The 18703-nt window shown below is 41.1% G+C and overlaps 1 protein-coding gene across 6 annotated transcripts; it reads right to left on the bottom strand.

The window, feature by feature from the left end:
• Window positions 1-1525: 1525 nt before the first annotated feature.
• On the bottom strand, window positions 1526-14874 carry LOC138145877 (nucleoside diphosphate kinase A). Of its 6 annotated transcripts, none has more exons than XM_069067509.1 (6): window positions 14688-14873; window positions 13973-14069; window positions 12071-12200; window positions 10724-10825; window positions 9880-9992; window positions 1526-1815 (listed from the first exon to the last, which is right to left on the bottom strand). In XM_069067509.1, exons 3-6 carry the CDS (start codon window positions 12194-12196, stop codon window positions 1698-1700), a joined length of 459 nt encoding a protein of 152 aa, XP_068923610.1. In that variant the 5' UTR covers window positions 12197-12200; window positions 13973-14069; window positions 14688-14873; the 3' UTR covers window positions 1526-1697. The 6 variants fall into 6 exon arrangements, with proteins under 6 accessions (XP_068923610.1, XP_068923608.1, XP_068923611.1 ...); XM_069067507.1 differs by having other exon boundaries at window positions 13890-14069; window positions 14688-14872; XM_069067510.1 differs by lacking the exon at window positions 14688-14873 and adding an exon at window positions 14405-14497.
• Window positions 14875-18703: the final 3829 nt, after the last annotated feature.

The raw sequence follows: 18703 nt of genomic DNA on the forward strand, positions 1-18703 counted from the left end.
TACAGTCCTTTGATGTTCCTTCAGTTACAGCACAGGACCAGGCCCCATAGGACATGCTCATTCATTCATTTCCTCATGAAGCATTTTTTAAGAGCCTTCTATATACTTGGGATTAGTGACAAGACAAAACAAAACAGCCTTGGCCTAGGAGGAAGCTAGATTCTATTGCTCAATACTTCCCTGACAAATTAAACACCAAGATGCATTTTCATGGCACCTTACTAAGCAAAAAGGACCCTCCCTTGTTGAAATGTGCCATAGGAACAATATGGTGGGGGGTAATCGCTCCTAGCTCCCAAACTGTTTACCTGAGCTTGTTTCCCAGCAGACACACCAAGGCTGCAAAGGGAAAAAGAAACAGCAGTAGGAACTACCAGGAACAAGAGGGAGGGTGAGCTAAGCACAACAAAGCATGAGGGATGGGTAGATCACTGGGAAGCCCCAGTGGGCTCCATGACCCAAGGAAACAGGACATGGGCCAGAGAAAAAGAAAAGACAAGAGACTTATCACCACAGGAAGCAAGCAAAGGAGGAACAAATGGGACTCAGGTTGTCATTGGCTTAAAAAAGTTATAACTGGCACAATTTTTAGTTATTATACACACCAGCCAGCATGAATGCCAACCAGTAATTGACAAAAGCTTATCATTAGGGTACAGCCACTTAGAAGCTAAAGATAGAATATGAGCAAATATTTTATGTTTAAAACCAGGCAGAATGTTACTGCAGACAGAATGACTGAGTTGGGGAGGGGGATTGGGAAATCTCACTTAGAGGTCACTCCCCTTACCTCTCCAAGTCCAGTAAAGGGGTGAAATGGTACAATTAAACCTCACTATCCCCCTGCTCCAGGTGCAGTGATGAGTGATGAACTTGTAAGTCATCGGATCTGAGAGAATCTCAGCTCTGCCAGTTCCTTCCTGTGACTTTGGCCAAGTCATGTCTCTATTGGGGTACCCATTTCCTCATTTGTAAAAGAGAACACTGGGCTAGATGGGGACCTCTAAGACCCCTTCCAGCTCAAGGTCTATAATCTCATGCAGAATTGTACTTGAATAGCTGGCTTGGGAAAGGGAGTTTTACTGGCCATGACAGAGAAAACTATCTCTTGGGGAGTTCTTAGAGTTGGGTGGGTCATAACTGGCATCACCAAGGCCATAATGTACTTAGGGTTCAGCATGACAGCACCTACCTACTATGGAAAGGAAAACAGATCTTCTTGGGAACATCTATCACTTCTACAATATACCCTCCCAATGTCCAACAATTATATCATCTTCATAACAACCATATGAAAGAAGAATAGAGATTGGACCTCCCTCACCTCTTCCCCACTCCTGCCTCCCCTCATTCTCTTTCTGGAACTGTATCCCCACTGTATCAAAGCCTAAATATTAATGACTTGTCTATTCTTTATACTACTCCATTAATTCAACCAGTTCAATAATACACTAAAAGAAAAGAAAGCTGGGAACATTAACATCCTCCCACCTCTTCCCCTCAGGACCACAGAATGACACACTCAATAGCTCCAACAACCTTTTAATATGACCAGAAGGACAGAACGCTGTGCAACCAAAGTTAATGGCAAGCACAGAAGTCTACAAAGTCCATATGGAAGCCCTTGGAAATAAGCAGAGCCACAGTACGGTCCCCTCCCTGTGGGAATGGAGAAAGCTCCATATGCCTCCTCCACATCACTCATAGATCCACTGCTGGGTGCAACTCTTGTAATCAACCAATTCATTGGGATGAAACCACAAGTTGATCTCTTTCTCAGCACTCTCCACTGAATCACTGCCATGAATAATATTCCTGGGAAGGAAAGGGCATGAAAGAAAAGAAAATCTGTCATGTTAGGAATAAAAAAGAGTTTAAAAAGCACAGTCTCATTCCTGCAGTCCCTTCTTTCCTACTACCAGGAAGACACAAAAGAAAATGGTCAGGCTGTGAGTGGGCCTCCTGTCTCTCAGAGGAGAGGTGGTGGACTATAGGTATGGCATAAAGTATGTATTTTTCAGATGTGAACGTGTGTCAATTGGTTTTGTATAACTATACTTCTTTTGTTAAAAGGCAAGGTGTTGGGGGTGTCATTGGGAAATGACTTTTTCTTAAAATTAATTTGTTTCTTTACTTTTAGTTTTACAAGATTCAATTCCACAATTCTTTGAGTTTCACATTCTGTCCCCCTCGATCACCTCCCCCCGCCCCCGCCCCCGCCATGGCAGCATACAGTCAAGTATAGGATCGGTAAATACTTTCACATTAAACATTAGTCAGGTTATAAAGATGGACTGTATCAGATGGAATGAAAAATGGTAAAGAGGAAATAAAACCAAACAGGAAAAGGAAAAAGATCAGGTAGTTTGCTTCAATCTGGATACAAACTCAGTTCTTTCTAGTTCTTTCTCTGGATGTAGACATCTCTCTCCATCATGAGTCTTTTGGGATTGACTTATATCATTGCATTGCTGAGAAGAGTCCACTCTATCAGAGTTGGTCATCACACATACGTTGTGTCTGTAATTATGTACAAATTTCTCCTGGTTCTACTCTTCTCACTCAGCATCAGTTCATATAAGCCTCTACAGGTAAATATGAAGTCCATCTGCTCCTCGTTTCTTATAGCACAATAGTATTCCATAACATGCATATATCACAACTTGTTCAGCCATTCCCAATTGATGGGCACCCCCTTAATTTCCAATTCTTTGCTACCACAAAAAGCTGCTATAAATATTTTTGTACATATGGGTCTATCTCCCACTTCTATGATCTCTTTGGGATATAACCCTAGAAGTAATATTGCTGCATCAAAGGGTATGAAATTATTTACAGCCCTTTGGGCATAATTCCACTTTGTCTCCAGAAAGGTTGGATCAGTTCACAACTCCACCAGCAATGCATTAGTGTTCCAATTTCCCCACATCCTCTCCAGAATTTGTATCTTAGCCAATCTGACTGGTGAGATGTGGTACCTCAAAGTTGTTTTGATTTTAAAATTTGAATTCCAGATTCATTCCCTTCCTCCCTTGTCTCCCACCCTTACTGGGAAGATAATCAGTTCAGTATAGGTTGTACATGTGTGGCTAATGCAAAATAATAACACAGTAGATACATATTGTAAAAGACTGACTATATATCCCTCCCTCCTATCCCACCTCCCACTTGTTCTATTCTCTACTATGATTCCTTCCCTTTTGAAAAGTGAGTGCTTCCAACTTCCCTCCCTCCCAGATTGCCCTCCCTTCCATCATCCTCCCTCTCATCCCCTTCCCCCCTACTCTCCTGGAGGGTGAGTTACCCTATTTAGTGTGTATTTCATTCCCTCCCCAAGCCAAATTCAATGGGAATCAGGTTGACCCATTCCCTTTTGCCTTCCTATTCTTCCCCTCCATTGTAACCATTTTCCCTTGCCTCTTCTGTATGAGATAGTTTACTCTGTTCTGTCCCTCCCCATCTCCTCTCATTATATTCCTCTCTCACCTATTAATTTCACCTTTTAAGTATCATCCCTTCCTGTTAAATTGGTCCTGTGCCCTCTATCTATGTATACCTGTAAGTATATATACACACATTCACACATACCCTCATATATAGACATATTATATACATTTCTATTTCCTTCAACTACTGAGAAAAGTTTCATAAGTTACAATTATTGTTTTTCCATGTAGGAATGTTAATAGTTCAACTTTGATAAGTTCCTTATGATTTCTTTTCCCTGTTTACCTTCTCATGCTTCTCTTGCTTCTTGTATCTGAATGTGAAATTTTCTATTCAACTGTTTTTTTCAGCAAGAATGCTTGAAAGTCCTCTATTCCGCTGAATGACCATATTTTCCCCTGAAACATGATGCTCAGTTTTGCTCGGTAGGTGACTCTTGGTTTTAATCCCATCTCCTTTGACCTCCAGAATATCATATTCCAAGCCCTTCAATCCCTCAGTGTAGAAGCTGTCAGATCCTGGGTTATCCTGATAGTGTTTCTACAATATTCAAATTGCTCCTTAATCTGGGAATTCTGGAACCTGGCTATCATACTCCTGGGAGTTTTCTTTTTGGGATCTTTTTCAGGTGATTGGTGGATTCTTTCAGCCTCGATTTTGCCCTCTGGTTCTAAAACATCAGGGCAGTTTTCTTTGAGAACTTCCTGGAGGATGATTTCTAGGTTCTTACTTTGATCATGGCTTTCAGGTAGTCCAATAATTTTTAAATTATCTCTCCTGGATCTATTTTCCAGGTCAGTGGTTTTTCCCATGAGATATTTCATATTGCCTTCTATTCTTTCATTTGTTTGGATCTGTTTAACAGAATCTTGATTTCTCGTAAAGTCATTAGCTTCCATTTGCTCCAATCTAATTCTGAAGCAATGATTCTCCTCAGTGAGCTTTTGAGATTCTTCTTCCATCTGGCAAATTTGGCTTTTTAAGGCATTCTTCTCCTCAATGCCATTATGAGCCTCTTTTGCCATTTGAGTAAGTCTGTTTTTTAAGGTGTTATTTTCCTCAGTCAGGCTCTTGACTCTCATTTCATAATTTTCTTGCATTGTTCTCATCTGAGTTGTTTTCATTTGCATTTCTCTAATCAATACTGATTTAGAGCATTTCTTCATGTGCTTATAGATATCTTTAATTTCTTTCTCTGAAAACTGCCTGTTCATATCCTTTGACCATTTATCAATTGGGGAATGATTTGTATTCTTATAGATTAGACTCAATTCTTTGTATATTTTAGAAATGAGTCCTTTGGGGGGGCGGAGCCAAGATGACGACCTTCCCATGACTCCGGCTTCCACCTTCCCCAATCCATGTGAAAAGGGGACTCTAAACAAACTTTGGAGCTGCAGAACCCACAAAATGACACAGAGAAGCTAACCTCCCACTGAGGACAGCCCGGCAGGCCGGCAGGCCGGCAGGAATCGGCCAGCACAGTGCTCTGGGAGCTGAGCCCAGCCCCACGCCAAGGCTTTAGCCCCAGGGTGGGCCTGACCAGCTGCCTTCGGGAGGGACTCCAAATCAGCAGCAGCTGTGGCCATTTCCAGATTTATCCACACATAAATGTGAAGGACAAAGTGAGAGGTCAGTGCAGTCTGGACTTTGGAACCCAGTAAGTGGGAGTGTGTGCCTTTTGCCCCCTGGGGCGAGAAGCCGCTGAGCCACACAGCCAGCCAGCGCCACGTGGCAGCTTCAGCTCCTGGCCTGCAGAGTGTAGGGGGATCAAGCGGCAGTCTGAGGGGTAATAGCTCTTGCTTTAACTTGCTTGGATCTGGACTGCAATCTAGGGTGGAGGTCCTGGGGTATGTGTTCAGCTTGCCAGATCATGTGGAGACCTCAGAGAGGCCACCCATCTAATACCTCCGGCAGCTGAGAAAATCCCAGCATTTGGGACAAAAGCTCCCCTGTCTGGTGGCAGAGTCCTACTGTGGCAAAAAGCCCAGGCGTCAAGGGACTGAGGCGACATGACCAGGCAAAAGAAACAAAGCAGACAGAAGATTCCAACATTACACTCCTATTTTGGGGACAAAAAGGAGCAAAGCATGGAACAGGAGGAAAACAGTGAACTCAGAACTCCTGCACCAAAAGCTTTAAAGGAAAATACGAGCTGGTTACAGGCCATAGAGGACCTTAAGAAGCAGATAAGAGAAGTGGAGGAAAAATTGGGAAGAGAAATGAGAACAATGCAAGAAAATTATGAAATGAGAGTCAACAGCCTGACTGAGGAAAATACCACCTTAAAAAATAGACTAACTCAAATGGCAAAAGAGGCTCAAAAAGGCAATGAGGAGAAGAATGCCTTAAAAAGCCAAATTTGCCAGAGGGAAAAAGAACCTCAAAAGCTCATTGAGGAGAATCATTGCTTCAGAATTTGACTGGAGCAAATGGAAGCTAATGACTTTATGAGAAACCACGATGCTGTTAAACAGATCCAAACAAATGAAAGAGTAGAAGGCAATATGAAATATCTCATGGGAAAAACCACTGGCCCGGAAAACAGATCCAGGAGAGAGAATTTTAAAATTATTGGACTACCTGAAAGCCATGATCAAAGTAGGAACCTAGAAATCATCCTTCAGGAAGTTCTCAAAGAAAACTGCCCTGATGTTTTAGAACCAGAGGGCAAAATAGATCCACCGATCACCTCCTGAAAAAGATCCCAAAAAGAAAACTCCCAGGAATATTATAGCCAGGTTCCAGAATTCCCAGATTAAGGAGAGAATATTACAAGCATCCAGGAAGAAACAATTTGAATATTGTGGAAAAACAATCAGGATAACCCAGCATCTGGCAGCTTCTACACTGAGGGATTGAAGGGCTTGGCATGTGATATTCTGGAGGTCAAAGGAGCTGGGATTAAAACCAAGAGTCACCTACCGAGCAAAACTGAGCATCATGTTTCAGGGGAAAATATGGTCATTCAGTGGAATAGAGGACTTTCAAGAATTCTTGCTGAAAAAACCAGAGTTGAATAGAAAATTTGACATTCAGATACAAGAAGCAAGAGAAGCACGAGAAGGTAAACAGGGAAAAGAAATCATAAGGAATTTATCAAAGTTGAACTATTAACATTCCTACATGGAAAAACAATAATTGTAACTTATGAAACTTTTCTCAGTAGTTGAAGGAAATAGAAATGTATATAATATGTCTATATATGAGGGTATGTGGGCATATTAATACAGATGTGAATGTGTGTATATATACTTACAGGTATACACAGATAGAGGGCACAGGACCAATTTAACAGGAAGGGATGATACTTAAAAGGTGAAATTAAGAGGTGAGAGAGGGATATAATGAGAGGAGATGGGGAGAGACAGATTGGGGTAAACTATGTCATACAGAAGAGGCAAGGGAAAATGGTTACAATGGAGGGGAAGAATAAGAAGGCAAAAGGGAATGGGTCAACCTTATTCCCATTGAATTTAGCTTGGGGAGGGAATGAAAGGGGGGATGATGGAAGGGAGGGCAGTCTGAGGGGGAGGAAAGTTGGAAGCACTCACTTTTGAAAAAGGAAGGGATCAAAGTAGAGAATAGAACATGTGGAAGGTGGGATAGGAGGGAGGGAAGTATAGTCAGTCTTTTACAATATATCTACTATGTTATTGTTTTGCGTTAGCCACATATGTACAACCTATCCTGAACTTCTTATCTTCCCAGTAAGGGTGGGTGACAAGGCAGGAAGAGAATGAATCTGGAATTGAAAGTTTTAAAATCAAATATTCAAATATATATGTATATGTGTGTGTGTGTGTGTATATACTATTCAGAAGTTAATAAAGCATTAAAAAAAAAAAGAAATGAGTTCTTTATCAGAGACATAGGTTGTAAAAATTCTTTCCCAATTTCCCAGCTTCCTCTTAATCTTGGTTACATTGGCTTTGTACAGAAGCTTTTCAATTTAATGTAGTCAAAATTATCCATTTTGCATTTTATAATGCTCTCTAATTCTTGTTTAGTCATAAAGTCTTCCCCTCTCCACAAATCTGACAGGTAAACTATTCCTTGTTTTTTCCGAGACTGCTTACAGTATCTACCTTTTTACCTAGACCATGCACCCATTTAGACTTGATTTTGGTATATGGTGTTAGATAATGGTCTACTCCCAATTTCTGCCATACTATATTCCAGTTTTCCCAGCAGTTTTTTGTCAAATAGTGATTTCTTATCCCAAAAACTGGGGTCTTTGGGTTTATCAAACAACAGATTACTATAGTCATTGACTACTGAATCTCATGTGCCTAATCTATTCCATTGATCCACTACTCTATTCCTCAGCCAGTACCATGTAGTTTTGATGACTGCTGCTTTATAATACAGATTGAAATCTGGTATAGCTAGTCCACCTTCCCTAGCATTTCTTTTCATTAATTCCCTTGATATTCTGGACCATTTATTCTTCCAAATGAATTTTGTTACTATTTTTTCTAGCTCTAAAAGTAGTTTTTTGGTAAATTGATTGGTATGGCACTAAATATATAATTTAATTTAGGTAAAATTGTCATTTTTATTATATTAGCTCAACCCAGCCACGAGCAATTGATATTTTTCCAATTAGTTAGATCTGACTGTATTTGTGTGAAAAGTGATTTGTAGTTGTGATTGTAATGGATACCGAGAAAAAACAGGACAGCTAGGCCAATTATAATTTTATAGAAGTGTGTATTAACCAGCCAGGGCTGCCTCTCAGACCGAAAGACAGCATCGAGCTTTCTGTTAGACATAATTTTATAAACAACGTGATTGCTGGCAACAGAATATCTTTCTAAGGGGTACAATGTCTTTAGCATTGTGTCTACTGAAGCAAAACATTCTCAGTATTATTCTATTAAGACAAATCATTAATATTATTTCTACTGAAGCAAAGCGAAGCCATAGTCCCTTAACAAAGCTTTGAATACAAACATAAACAGACCTGAATCCATGGGAATCTGTGGCATGTTTTAGCAACACAAGTGAAACATTTCTTTACTATTGGAGCCTATTAGGTGGTTTTCAAGGAACCCAGTAGGGGTCCCCTCTAACAGGTTTAAGGGGGCTCTAGTGTATAATTTCTGGTGGGCACTTCAGTGATCATATAGGTCCTGGGTTTGTTTCGGCAGGTAGATTCCCAAATATTTTATGTCTACTGTAACTTTAAATGGGATTTCTCTTTCTATCTCTTGCTGTTGAATTTCATTGGAAATACATAGCAATGCCAAGGATTCATGTGGGTTTATTTTATATCCTGCAACTTTGCCAAATTTATTTATTGTCTCAAGTAGTTTTTTACTTGATTCTCTAGGATTCTCTAAGTATATCATCATATCATCCGCAAAGAGTGATAGTTTGTTCTCTTCTTTGCCTAATTTGATTCCTTTGATTTCTTTTTCTTCTCTAATCGCTACTGCTAACATTTCTAGGACCAGACTGAATAAGAGGGATGATAGTGGACAGCCTTGTTTCACCCCTGATCTTATTGGACATGCTTCTAGCTTATCCCCATTACATATAATATTTGCTGATGGTTTTAAATAGATACTACCTATTATTTTAAGGAAGGCTCCATTTATTCTTATACTTTCTAGTGTTTTTAATAGGAATGGATGTTGCATTTTGTCAAAAGCCTTTTCTGCATCTATTGAGATAATCATGTGGTTTCTGCTAGTTTTATTGTTGATATGATCAATTATACTGATGGTTTTCCTAATATTAAACCATTCTTGCATTCCTGGAATAAATCCTATCTGATCAAAGTGTATTGTTCTTGAGATAAGTTGCTGTAGTCTTTTTGCTAATATTTTATTTAAAATTTTTGCATCTATATTCATGAGGGAGATTGATCTATAATTTTCTTTCTCTGTTTTATCTCTTTCTGATTTAGGTATCAGTACCATATTTGTGTCATAAAAAGAATTTTGCATGACTCCTTCTTCAACAATTTTCCCAAATAGTTTGTAGAGCATTGGAATCAATTGTTCTTTAAATGTTTGACAGAATAGGACTTCAACTACTCTTTTTTAAATCGCAACCTTCTACAAGACTGGCTCAAATATCACCAACATGATGATACAGATACAGAGCTGACAAACAATAGACAGTTTGTGGAGTTCTTTGTGGTGCTGACAATTGGGTCAGTCCTCTTTATCTTCTGCACAGCTGCCACATATATGCACCCAGTGCTTAGTACAGGGTTAAAAGCACAACAGGTATATAATCATGTTGGCTGACTGACCTAAGATAGAGAGGCCCAGAGCCAAGCCAATGGGTGAGAAAGGTTTACTAAAAGATGCGAGCCTCCTTCTAGTATTACTGCAACTTCTGCACATTTTTATCCCCCACAGTTGTGCTGAAGAAGCACAAATCCCTCTGACAATGAGCTCCACAAGGACCAAGACCTACCTGCCAACTTGAATACAGAAGTCCCCACGGATGGTCCCTGGTTTGGAATCTGCTGGATTGGTCTCTCCTAGCATCATTCGACCTGTCTTCACCACATTCAGCCCCTCCCAGACCTCCACAGGGAAAAACAAAGTCAAGGGAGAAAAGGAATCAGTGGGGAAGACCCAAAGGTTGCTAATTCCAAAAGCATTCTCCCCTGAAGAGAGGCCCACTGGTGAGGCCTCCACAAACCCAAGATTCAGATAAATTTAGGAAAGATTAAGTGAAAGCCAACTGGGATGCTGAGGAATGAAGTCGGGTGGCCTCTCAGCCTCAAGTCACAGGCCTTCAGTTCGTTCCACAGAGGATCTGAATTATCTGAAATTGGAGGATTCAGCTTATCTCTAACTCAGAAAATCCTCCAAGACCACAAAGCTCCCTGTACATAGGTGAGGATAGTCATGGTAACAGTAACTGACACCTATATGGCACTTCCAACTTTGCAATGCATTTCCATACATTACAATCCTGTGATGGTGGGACCAAATCTAGGGATTCAGGGCTAGAAGGGACCTTATTGGTCACCTCATCCAATCCCCTTATTTTACAGGTGAGAAAACTAGGACGTGGAGGGGTAAAGTCACTTAGCCAAGGTCACATAAATGATCTAAAGAGTTAGGAAGCTGAGGCTTAGAGATGTGTCAGGTATCAAAGGAGTGATTCAAACCCACATCTTCCTGGCCCCAACAACGGCCAGCACTCTGGCCACTACACCAAGCTGTCCAGGAGTAGGAATTTACCATCATCCATCCTAATCTATCCCCAATATCCCCAGCTTACACAAATGGTCCCTACAAATACTCACCATAGCGACGACAGGTCCAGAATGCATGTACTTTACCAAGCCTGCATAGAAGGGGCGATCCTTCAGATCAATATAGTGCTCTCTGAGGAGGTCTTCAGAAGCCTGAACCAAAGAATTGAGGATGAGAACCAAGGTCCTGAAGTGCATCTAAGGCATGTCCAATCTATTCCCACCCTTAAAATCATGGCATACATTTTGGATGCCTGATTCAATCAGGGATGAGGTCAAGTCCCAAACATAGGTGCTAATGGAAGAGAATGGTTATTTATTTCTTTTTAGTTTCATAATTTAGCCCTTAACACAATACCTGACACAGAGTATGTGCTTAACAAATGTCAACTGAATCAAATTGTTGTATAGTGCTTTTTCCTTTTTTCTCCCTACTTAATACTGCTGGACTTGGGTTAATCATAGGAGAGCCCTGAGAGTTATAGAGACAGAAGAGAATTAAGACCCTTATTTTATAGTAAGAAAGAAATATTAAAACTAATTTGTATTCCCTGACCATTTGTCAACAGCAGAAAGAGATAGTTCAGAAACAAAGCCAGACAGATTTTTTAATTTTCTGGAGCAAATCTAAGGTTGATTTTTATTTTTGCCAACTCCTAATTATTCAAACTGCCAACCTGCATTGTGGATTCTCCAAGCTCCTTGTCTCTCCTTCCATGTTTTTGGGATGGGTGGGTCATAACTGGCATGTTTTTGAGGTACGATGATTTCTCAACTTATCGGCACCAAAGGGTGAGTAGAGGAGATACTGGAGCTGAAAAACCTCACTTTCAGGGGTGAGTGTTCTTTCTCCTTCTTTAAAGTAGATGCTCCCCAAGAGCAGAGCCCATGTCCTCATTGTATCCCCCCACCATGGCTCTGGACTCTGAACACAATGGGTGTAGAGTGATTGAAAGATTTCCTGCCTCGGAAAAGAAAATGTTTTCTAAAATGATCTATTCTGGGAAGCTCAAAAATACAAACTCAAAACATGCCCCAGGGCACGTTGGATTAGAAGGATGAGAGATTTATTAAGAAGCCCTCTACCACATAGGGTGGGGGCTTCTTTCAAAGGTGAAAAGATTCAGATATAAACTGGGACAAAGGCACCCAGACATATGCAGCCCCATGATATAACAGCAGGCCACTGAACAGTTCCTAGTACTACCTCAAGGAAAATAATTCTCCCTCTTCCCCAAAAAGATTATGAAAAGTGAAAAATAATCCACATTGCCTCCCTACACCCACTCCCATACCTTATTTCCGCCAACATTCCCACTCCTGTATTAGGGGAAAGGGCCATCCCATCATACCAAATGAGGGAGTACATCTGTTCAAGAGGGGATATAACCTACTTACTTGCATGAATTTTAAGCCAACAAGACGGAATCCTTTCTGTTCAAAGCGCTTAACAATCTCTCCAACCAGGCCCCTCTGGACCCCATCTGGCTTGATGGCAATAAAAGTGCGCTCGCTGGTAGCCATGATCCTAGAGGTGAGGTGGCAGGGGGGAATGAGGCTATAAGTGTCCTGTTTGTATCATCATCCTTTCCAAGCAGATTACATAGTAAAGCCGATTTAAATCTATCATATCAACTCAGAGCTTTTTTATTACAAACCCAGTTCCCTAAATCTGCTAGCTTTAATATCAATTTTTAAAAAGGAGTATAACATTTCTCCCAATCCCACAGATCCTACTTTTTTCCTATTCAATTCAGTAAGTGTTTGTCAAACACTTACTGCTTAACTGGAACTGTAATAACTATGGGAAAGAAAAGTAGCAATGGCTCATCCCTGCCCTGATTTCTCAGACAAATCTAACTATCCTTTTCCCCTTTCACTCCCTACCCTAAATTATACTGATCTGTAGATGACAACAGTAGCACATACTGAAACAAAAGACAATACAAGATAGTAAAAAACAACAAGTGAGTTTGTGGTGCTCCATTCAAATCCTATGATGAAGCCTCATGGTGCAGAGATGACCCTGGGTGCTACACCTGTGGAAAGCAAGCTGTGACATGACCAACCAAGCCAGAATAGCTTTTGAGTACAGGTGTTAATTATCTATCTTCCCCTTGGTACCAGTGTAGCCAAGTGTAGAGTGGCTCTCCTCCAAGGAGGCTATCCAACAGGTGATGAATTTTTTAGACCTTAATTAAGCCCTGCTATCTGCATGATGGGAAAAGTGAGTGGGGGGGGGGGGGCTGGGGTAACATGAAATTACCGATCTACCAAATCTAGTGATGTAAGAAAAGGATGTGGTATAGATTCTCTGTTCTATGAATTTCCATAACATTTAGAGTTCAAATTCAAACCACTCATTTTACATATGTGGAAACCAAGTCACAAAGAGTCAAAGTGACTTGTCCCAAATAACAAAGCTAGTTGGTAGCAGTCACTTTTGCAACCTAGGTCTCCTTCCTCCCAATCTATCCCTCTTTCCCTCAGAGCAAAAGGAAAGGCTGTCATTGTCTAGTTTTAGTTTGGAAACCAAGAGTATGTACCCTTTTGACTCAGTAATTCCACTACTAGGCACAAATATACTCCAAACACATCAAAGAAAGAGTGAAAGGGCCCATGAGCACAAGATATTTACAGCAGTCCTTTTTTGTTGTTGTATAGAACTGTTGTATAAAACATGGGGAATGGCTGAAAAATTATGGTATAAGGTAATGTGATACTACTTTAACCATAAACAATGATACTGATTCAGAGAAGGAAAGAATTGTATAAAATGATGCAAAATGAAGAGAACAGCGCAAAGAAAACAATTTTTCCAATGAAACAACATTGTAAAGGAAAACAAGGGTGAATGAGTTAAAAACTATGATCACTACAATGACTACTCATTACTCCAAAATACTTGGGATGATACATTCATCCAACCACTGGGCAGAGAAGAGCCGGACTAGAGGAGCAGAATGAGACAACCATTTTCAGACAGCCAATTTATGGTTCATTTTTGTTTGACTATACTTATTTTACTTTCATAGAGTGCAGCAGGGAAAAAATTAAGAAGTTAGTAATAGTCATTAAAGAAAAAGGAGGAGGGGGCATCAGACACTAAAAACACAGAGAAGAGGCAGAAGCAAATTCAGAATGAATCACAAGCAATTGAGGTGATGATGGACCTTTTGAATAAAATTCAATATATATATATATTTTTAAATCATACTTAAGATCACAGTGATCCAACGGAGAAGGCACTGGAACTGGAGCCAGAAAGGCCTGAGTTCAAATGCAGCCTCAGACACTTACTAGTGTGATCCTTCGCCAAGTCACTTAAAATCTCTTCGTTCCTCAATTTCTTCATGTGTAAAATAGGGAATATAATAGCACCTATTTCCCAGGGTTGCTGTGAGAATAAAATATTTGTAAAGCATCTTAAAGAGCTATATAAATACTAGATTTTAAAAATAGATTTTATTAGTGTGATATTTAAGTCTTTTGTGTACTTTTTCTTAAAAAAGGCTCTCTGTATAAGGAAATGTTCCCGTTTGTCAATTTCATAAATAAATCTTAAAAGAGAGGAAAAAAATAAAGGAACCAAGATCTTAAAAGAGAGGAAAAAATAAAGGAACCAAGTGTGTGCTGACATCCTTACTAGAAAAGGAAGGAAGAAAGATGCCTGGAAGGGGATACAGATAAAGGTCCATGTGACCTTGGGCTAGTCACTTGGTCTCTGTATACCTCAGTTTCTCCATCTGTAAAATGACGGTGCTGAGTCAACTGGTCCCCCACGTCCCATCCAGCTCCAGACTCACGAACCTACGACCTCAAGGAGAACCCCAAGGTCGCAGGTTTAGGGGCATCCCCGCGTCCCAGCCTCCTCCAAGGATCAAAACCTGGGCTGTGCGGTTCTAATGCGGGGACAGGCCGGAGAGGAACCGGGTTGGGGCTCAGACTGCTCCCCGGCAATCCCAGCCAAGCGCTGCCCAAGCCCTTGACCTCGCGCCCCTGGAGCCCCCCTCACCTGGACCCGCACTCTGTGCCGGCGCCCTGGTTCCACCTGCCCAGTAGCTGCCCCGGTCCCACGTGGCCCCCTTCGAACCGAGTGCGGAACGCTTCCGTTAAGGTCTAGGGATCCAGGGAGCCGATTCTGAAGAGCACCAGACTGTTTCCTTTACTCCCCGCCCCCTTCGCTTCGTCTGCGTAGAGAGGACCTGGCGGATGGCTACTTCCGGTGGAAGTTGCATTCCTCTTCCGGCCAGATGGTGGGGGGAAGACAGATGGGGAGAAGGGTGGAGCTAGTGTGGTGGCCCTCTCCGTTCCTGCGTTCGGCCTGCCTTCCTCCTATAGACCCCCCCCCCCCCCACGCTCCCGGGGCCTGCACGACGCCGTCATCCCTCGCCGAAGCCCAAACAGTCGCTCTTATAAACGCCCTCTCTGTGCAGTCGGCTCCACCTTCAAAGCTTCACCCTCCCAATTTCCTGGCTCGTGATCTGCCGCGATCCGCATCCCGGGCCTTCCGCCTCCCACTGCGGCTGCTTGTTCATTGTCTGAATCTGAGCTGCTCTTCATCTTCCCTGCCTCTGCCTCTGCCCCTGCCCCGCCCCCACACGCCCTTATTTTATTCCCCTTGTATCTGTGCTCTAGAGAAATCTATGTATTTTGTGTATATTATTTATACACATACTCACGATAGCCCAAAAGTCTTGTTGCGGTTTTAATAGCTTAATTGTAAGTAGGGATTATGTCATCCTTTGTACTTGAATCCTCAGTACCTAAAAAGGTGCCTGCCATATTGGTGCTGGGGACAGATAGGTGGTGCAGTGGATAAAGCACTGGGCCTGGAGTCTGAAAGATGAGTTCCAAATCAATGTCAGATACAAGCTTTATGACCCTGGGCAAGTCACTTGCCTGTATAAAACTGGAGAAGGAAATGAGAGACTACTCCAAAATCTTTGCCAAGCAAATCTTATGGACAGTTGGTCAACGGGGTCACAAAGAGTCGGCCAGGACTCAACATATCGGTGATGAATAAGTAGATTGCTAGCTATTCCCAAAATATCAGATTCCATTGGTAATCTGGGTGCTTTTGCACAGGCTGTTTCCTGTGTTTGAAATACACATCTCACCTCATGGAATTCTTCCTTTTCTTCAAAGAACCACTCGAAATTATTTACTTCTCTGTGTAGTTGCATGTGAGTCAATTTAAGCATGTATTAATTGCCTACTGTATGCCAGCTGCTGGGGATGAAAAGACTTAAACTGCTCGTTCTCTAGCTTACATCCCATCATGGTAAACAAGATATACACAGAAGAAAATGTAAAATATATACAAAGTAAAGGAAAAGCCATTGGAGGAAGAAGGAGTTGGGGATGAGACACTGCCATGCAGGGAAGATTTAGAAAAATCTTATGTGGTAAAGCAAGCTGAGACTTTATAGAAGCTAGATATTCAATAAGGCCAAGGCCCCAAAGGAAGGCACCATACAAGAGATGGAATATCATATATAAGATACAGGGAAAAGGGCAGTTTGGCTGAATTCCAGAATTTGTGAAGGGGAATAAATCTAATATGTCTGGAATGGTATGTCATTGCCAGATCCTGAATTACTTTAAAAGTCAATCAAAGTGGGCAGCTACGTGGTGCAGTGAATAGAGCACCGACCCTGAAGTCAGGAGGACCTGAGTTCAAATCCAGCCTCAGATACTTAATACTAGCTGTGTGACCTTGGGCAAGTCACTTAACCCCAATTGCCCTGTATTCCCCTCTCCAAAAAAAAAAAGTCAAAAGAGTTTATGTTTGATCTTGGAAACAAGAGATACTAGACCTGTTTGCGCCGGGAATGACATGGTCATTCTGGTCTGTGCTGGGGACACTGAGGAGGCTATATCAGAGAAGGAAGAGGGCAACATGGAGACCAATTAAGATATTGTTGGAATAGTATGGACTGGGTGATCCAGGCCTGAACTAAGATGGTGGCCATTTTGGTGAGGAACCCTGAAAGCCCTCATCCCCAGTAGAATAAGGGATTTTCATTTTTGCCAGAGGCCTAGCGCAAGTGCTTTGCACCGAGTAGATGCTTGATGTTTATTGAATGTAATCTGTTGAGGGTAATGCCATCCTTCTAGTGCATCTAAATGTACAAACTCAGTTATCCTTGAGCATTCACCTCATTAACTCTGTGGTCCAACATCCAGCAAAATGGACTACTAGCTATTCTTTGATTTCAACAGTTAATTTCCAACATCTGCATATTCACATAAACTATTCCCCAATCTTGGAATGCTCTCATTAGCTTACTCTGAGGCTCAGCCCAGGTACCACATCCTCCACAAAACTTTCCCTGATAGCCCAAGTTTTTAGTATTCTCTCTCTCAATTTACATTATACTATATATATTTTTGTATGTCTTGTATTTTACCACCACTACCCCTTTTCAAAGACAATATAAAATCCTAAATGAAGGGACTGTTTGTTTTTGTCTTTGAATGCCTGGTATTTGGTGTCTTGTTAGAATAGATGCCCAATGGTTGGTTGGTTGTTGTCCTTCATTCTCAAAGAGAACCAAAGTGACATCACTGTTAGAGTCAAGTTTCAGTGTGACTGTGGCTGATCAGTCACAGCTCAGAATCCTCTATGACATGTCAGACACAAATAGTCCATGTGAACATATGGGGTACATACTCCAAATTTGTGCATCCTGTATTTCCTTTGAGCTGTCTCAATTCTGCTTTACTCATAGGAAAAAAAAAGATGCCTAATAAATTGAATTGAAATGAATCAATTGACTCATGCTAAAACGTCAAGTGCATGAAGGAAAATAATATGAAAAAATTCTGTAAGACAATTGGATCTTGATTATAGAGGGTTTTAAATGCCTGCCTGAGGAATTTGTGTTTTATCCTAGAGGCAATAAGTAAGAAATTATATAATTAGACCTGTACTTTAGGAAGCTATATAGAAAATGGATTAAAGAGGGGAAAGGTGAAGCAAGGAGGTCTCAAAGTTGAGGGAGAAATGATAGCTTGAATTAAGGCACTAAAGAATCCAGTGAAAGTTGTTTTTTTTTTAAGAATTTACTCTGGTTGCCTTTTTTTTTTTGCTGTTTTTCTGATTTATTAAGACATTTTCCAAAAGATTTCTTCAATTAGAAGTTCTTTGAAATAATACCATCATTTTTTGCCAGCCAGAGAATAGAGTCATCAGATTCCCCCATTCTTCGAATTGCTCCACAAATTGTATAGGTTTTAAACTAGCCATTGAATCTTCCTGTAACCTTGTCAACTTCGGCCACGTTCATCTGAATGGATGCGTGGTCCTTGGCCCCATGATCCTGTTGCTGGCGAAGTATTTCCGCGGCACATACAGGTCCAACGAAGTCGCCAGCGTCGTTCTGCTTGTCGGAATCTGAGGGACCGAGTGCAAACACGAAAGCAGCGGAAGAGAAAAAGCTACTCTGGTTGTCTTGATAGGGGATGAGGGGTGGAATTAGAGAAGAGAGGTATATGGAGGTAGATGTAAAGGAGGTAAGGTCAGGTGATGAGTTGTTAATACAAAAGTTCCTGACCTAGGCTATGAATTAAAAAAAAAATGTTGACAGCTACTTAATTTTAATTGCTTTCCTTTTTAATCTATACATTTTACTTTATGCATTTAAAAAAATTTTAGATGGTATCCACAGATTTCACCAGACTATCAAAGGGATCAACAAGGGGGAAAAAAGGTTTAAGAACCCATGCATTAATGTATTAACAAGGTATCACTCTGTGATCCCTTTTTAAAAGTGTGAATATCTCTCCCTACTAAAAGAAGCAGCTTGGAATTGACTGGGTTGAAATTTTGGCAGTTCCTCAAGGGCCCTTAAAGGCTGAGTTGGTAGCTCTGTAGTTAGTTTATCAGTTTGAGCCAATAGTGGAGGAAGAACTCAACCCCTGGAAAGAAATCCTTTTTTTTTTCTTCCTTTTGGAGGGCAATTGGGGTTAAGTAACTTGCCCAGGGTTACATGGCTAGTTTTTTTGTGTGTGGGTATTAAGTGTTTG

The sequence above is a fragment of the Petaurus breviceps genome, unplaced genomic scaffold, assembly GCF_028583685.1.
Source record: "Petaurus breviceps papuanus isolate PSGF00001 unplaced genomic scaffold, PetGlider_PUasm1.0 90750, whole genome shotgun sequence".
Taxonomy (NCBI): Eukaryota; Metazoa; Chordata; class Mammalia; order Diprotodontia; family Petauridae; genus Petaurus; species Petaurus breviceps.

Bases quoted from the DNA above. Each gene is read 5' to 3' on its own strand.
- LOC138145877 (XM_069067511.1), bottom strand. From the start codon at position 12,196: ATGGCTACCAGCGAGCGCACTTTTATTGCCATCAAGCCAGATGGGGTC. The intron at 9,993-10,723 runs GTGAGTATTTGT...TTCCCTGTGGAG, and splicing joins CTGGACCTGTCGTCGCTATG to GTCTGGGAGGGGCTGAATGT. The intron at 1,816-9,879 runs GTAGGTCTTGGT...TTTCCTTCCCAG, and splicing joins TTCTGTATTCAAGTTGGCAG to GAATATTATTCATGGCAGTG.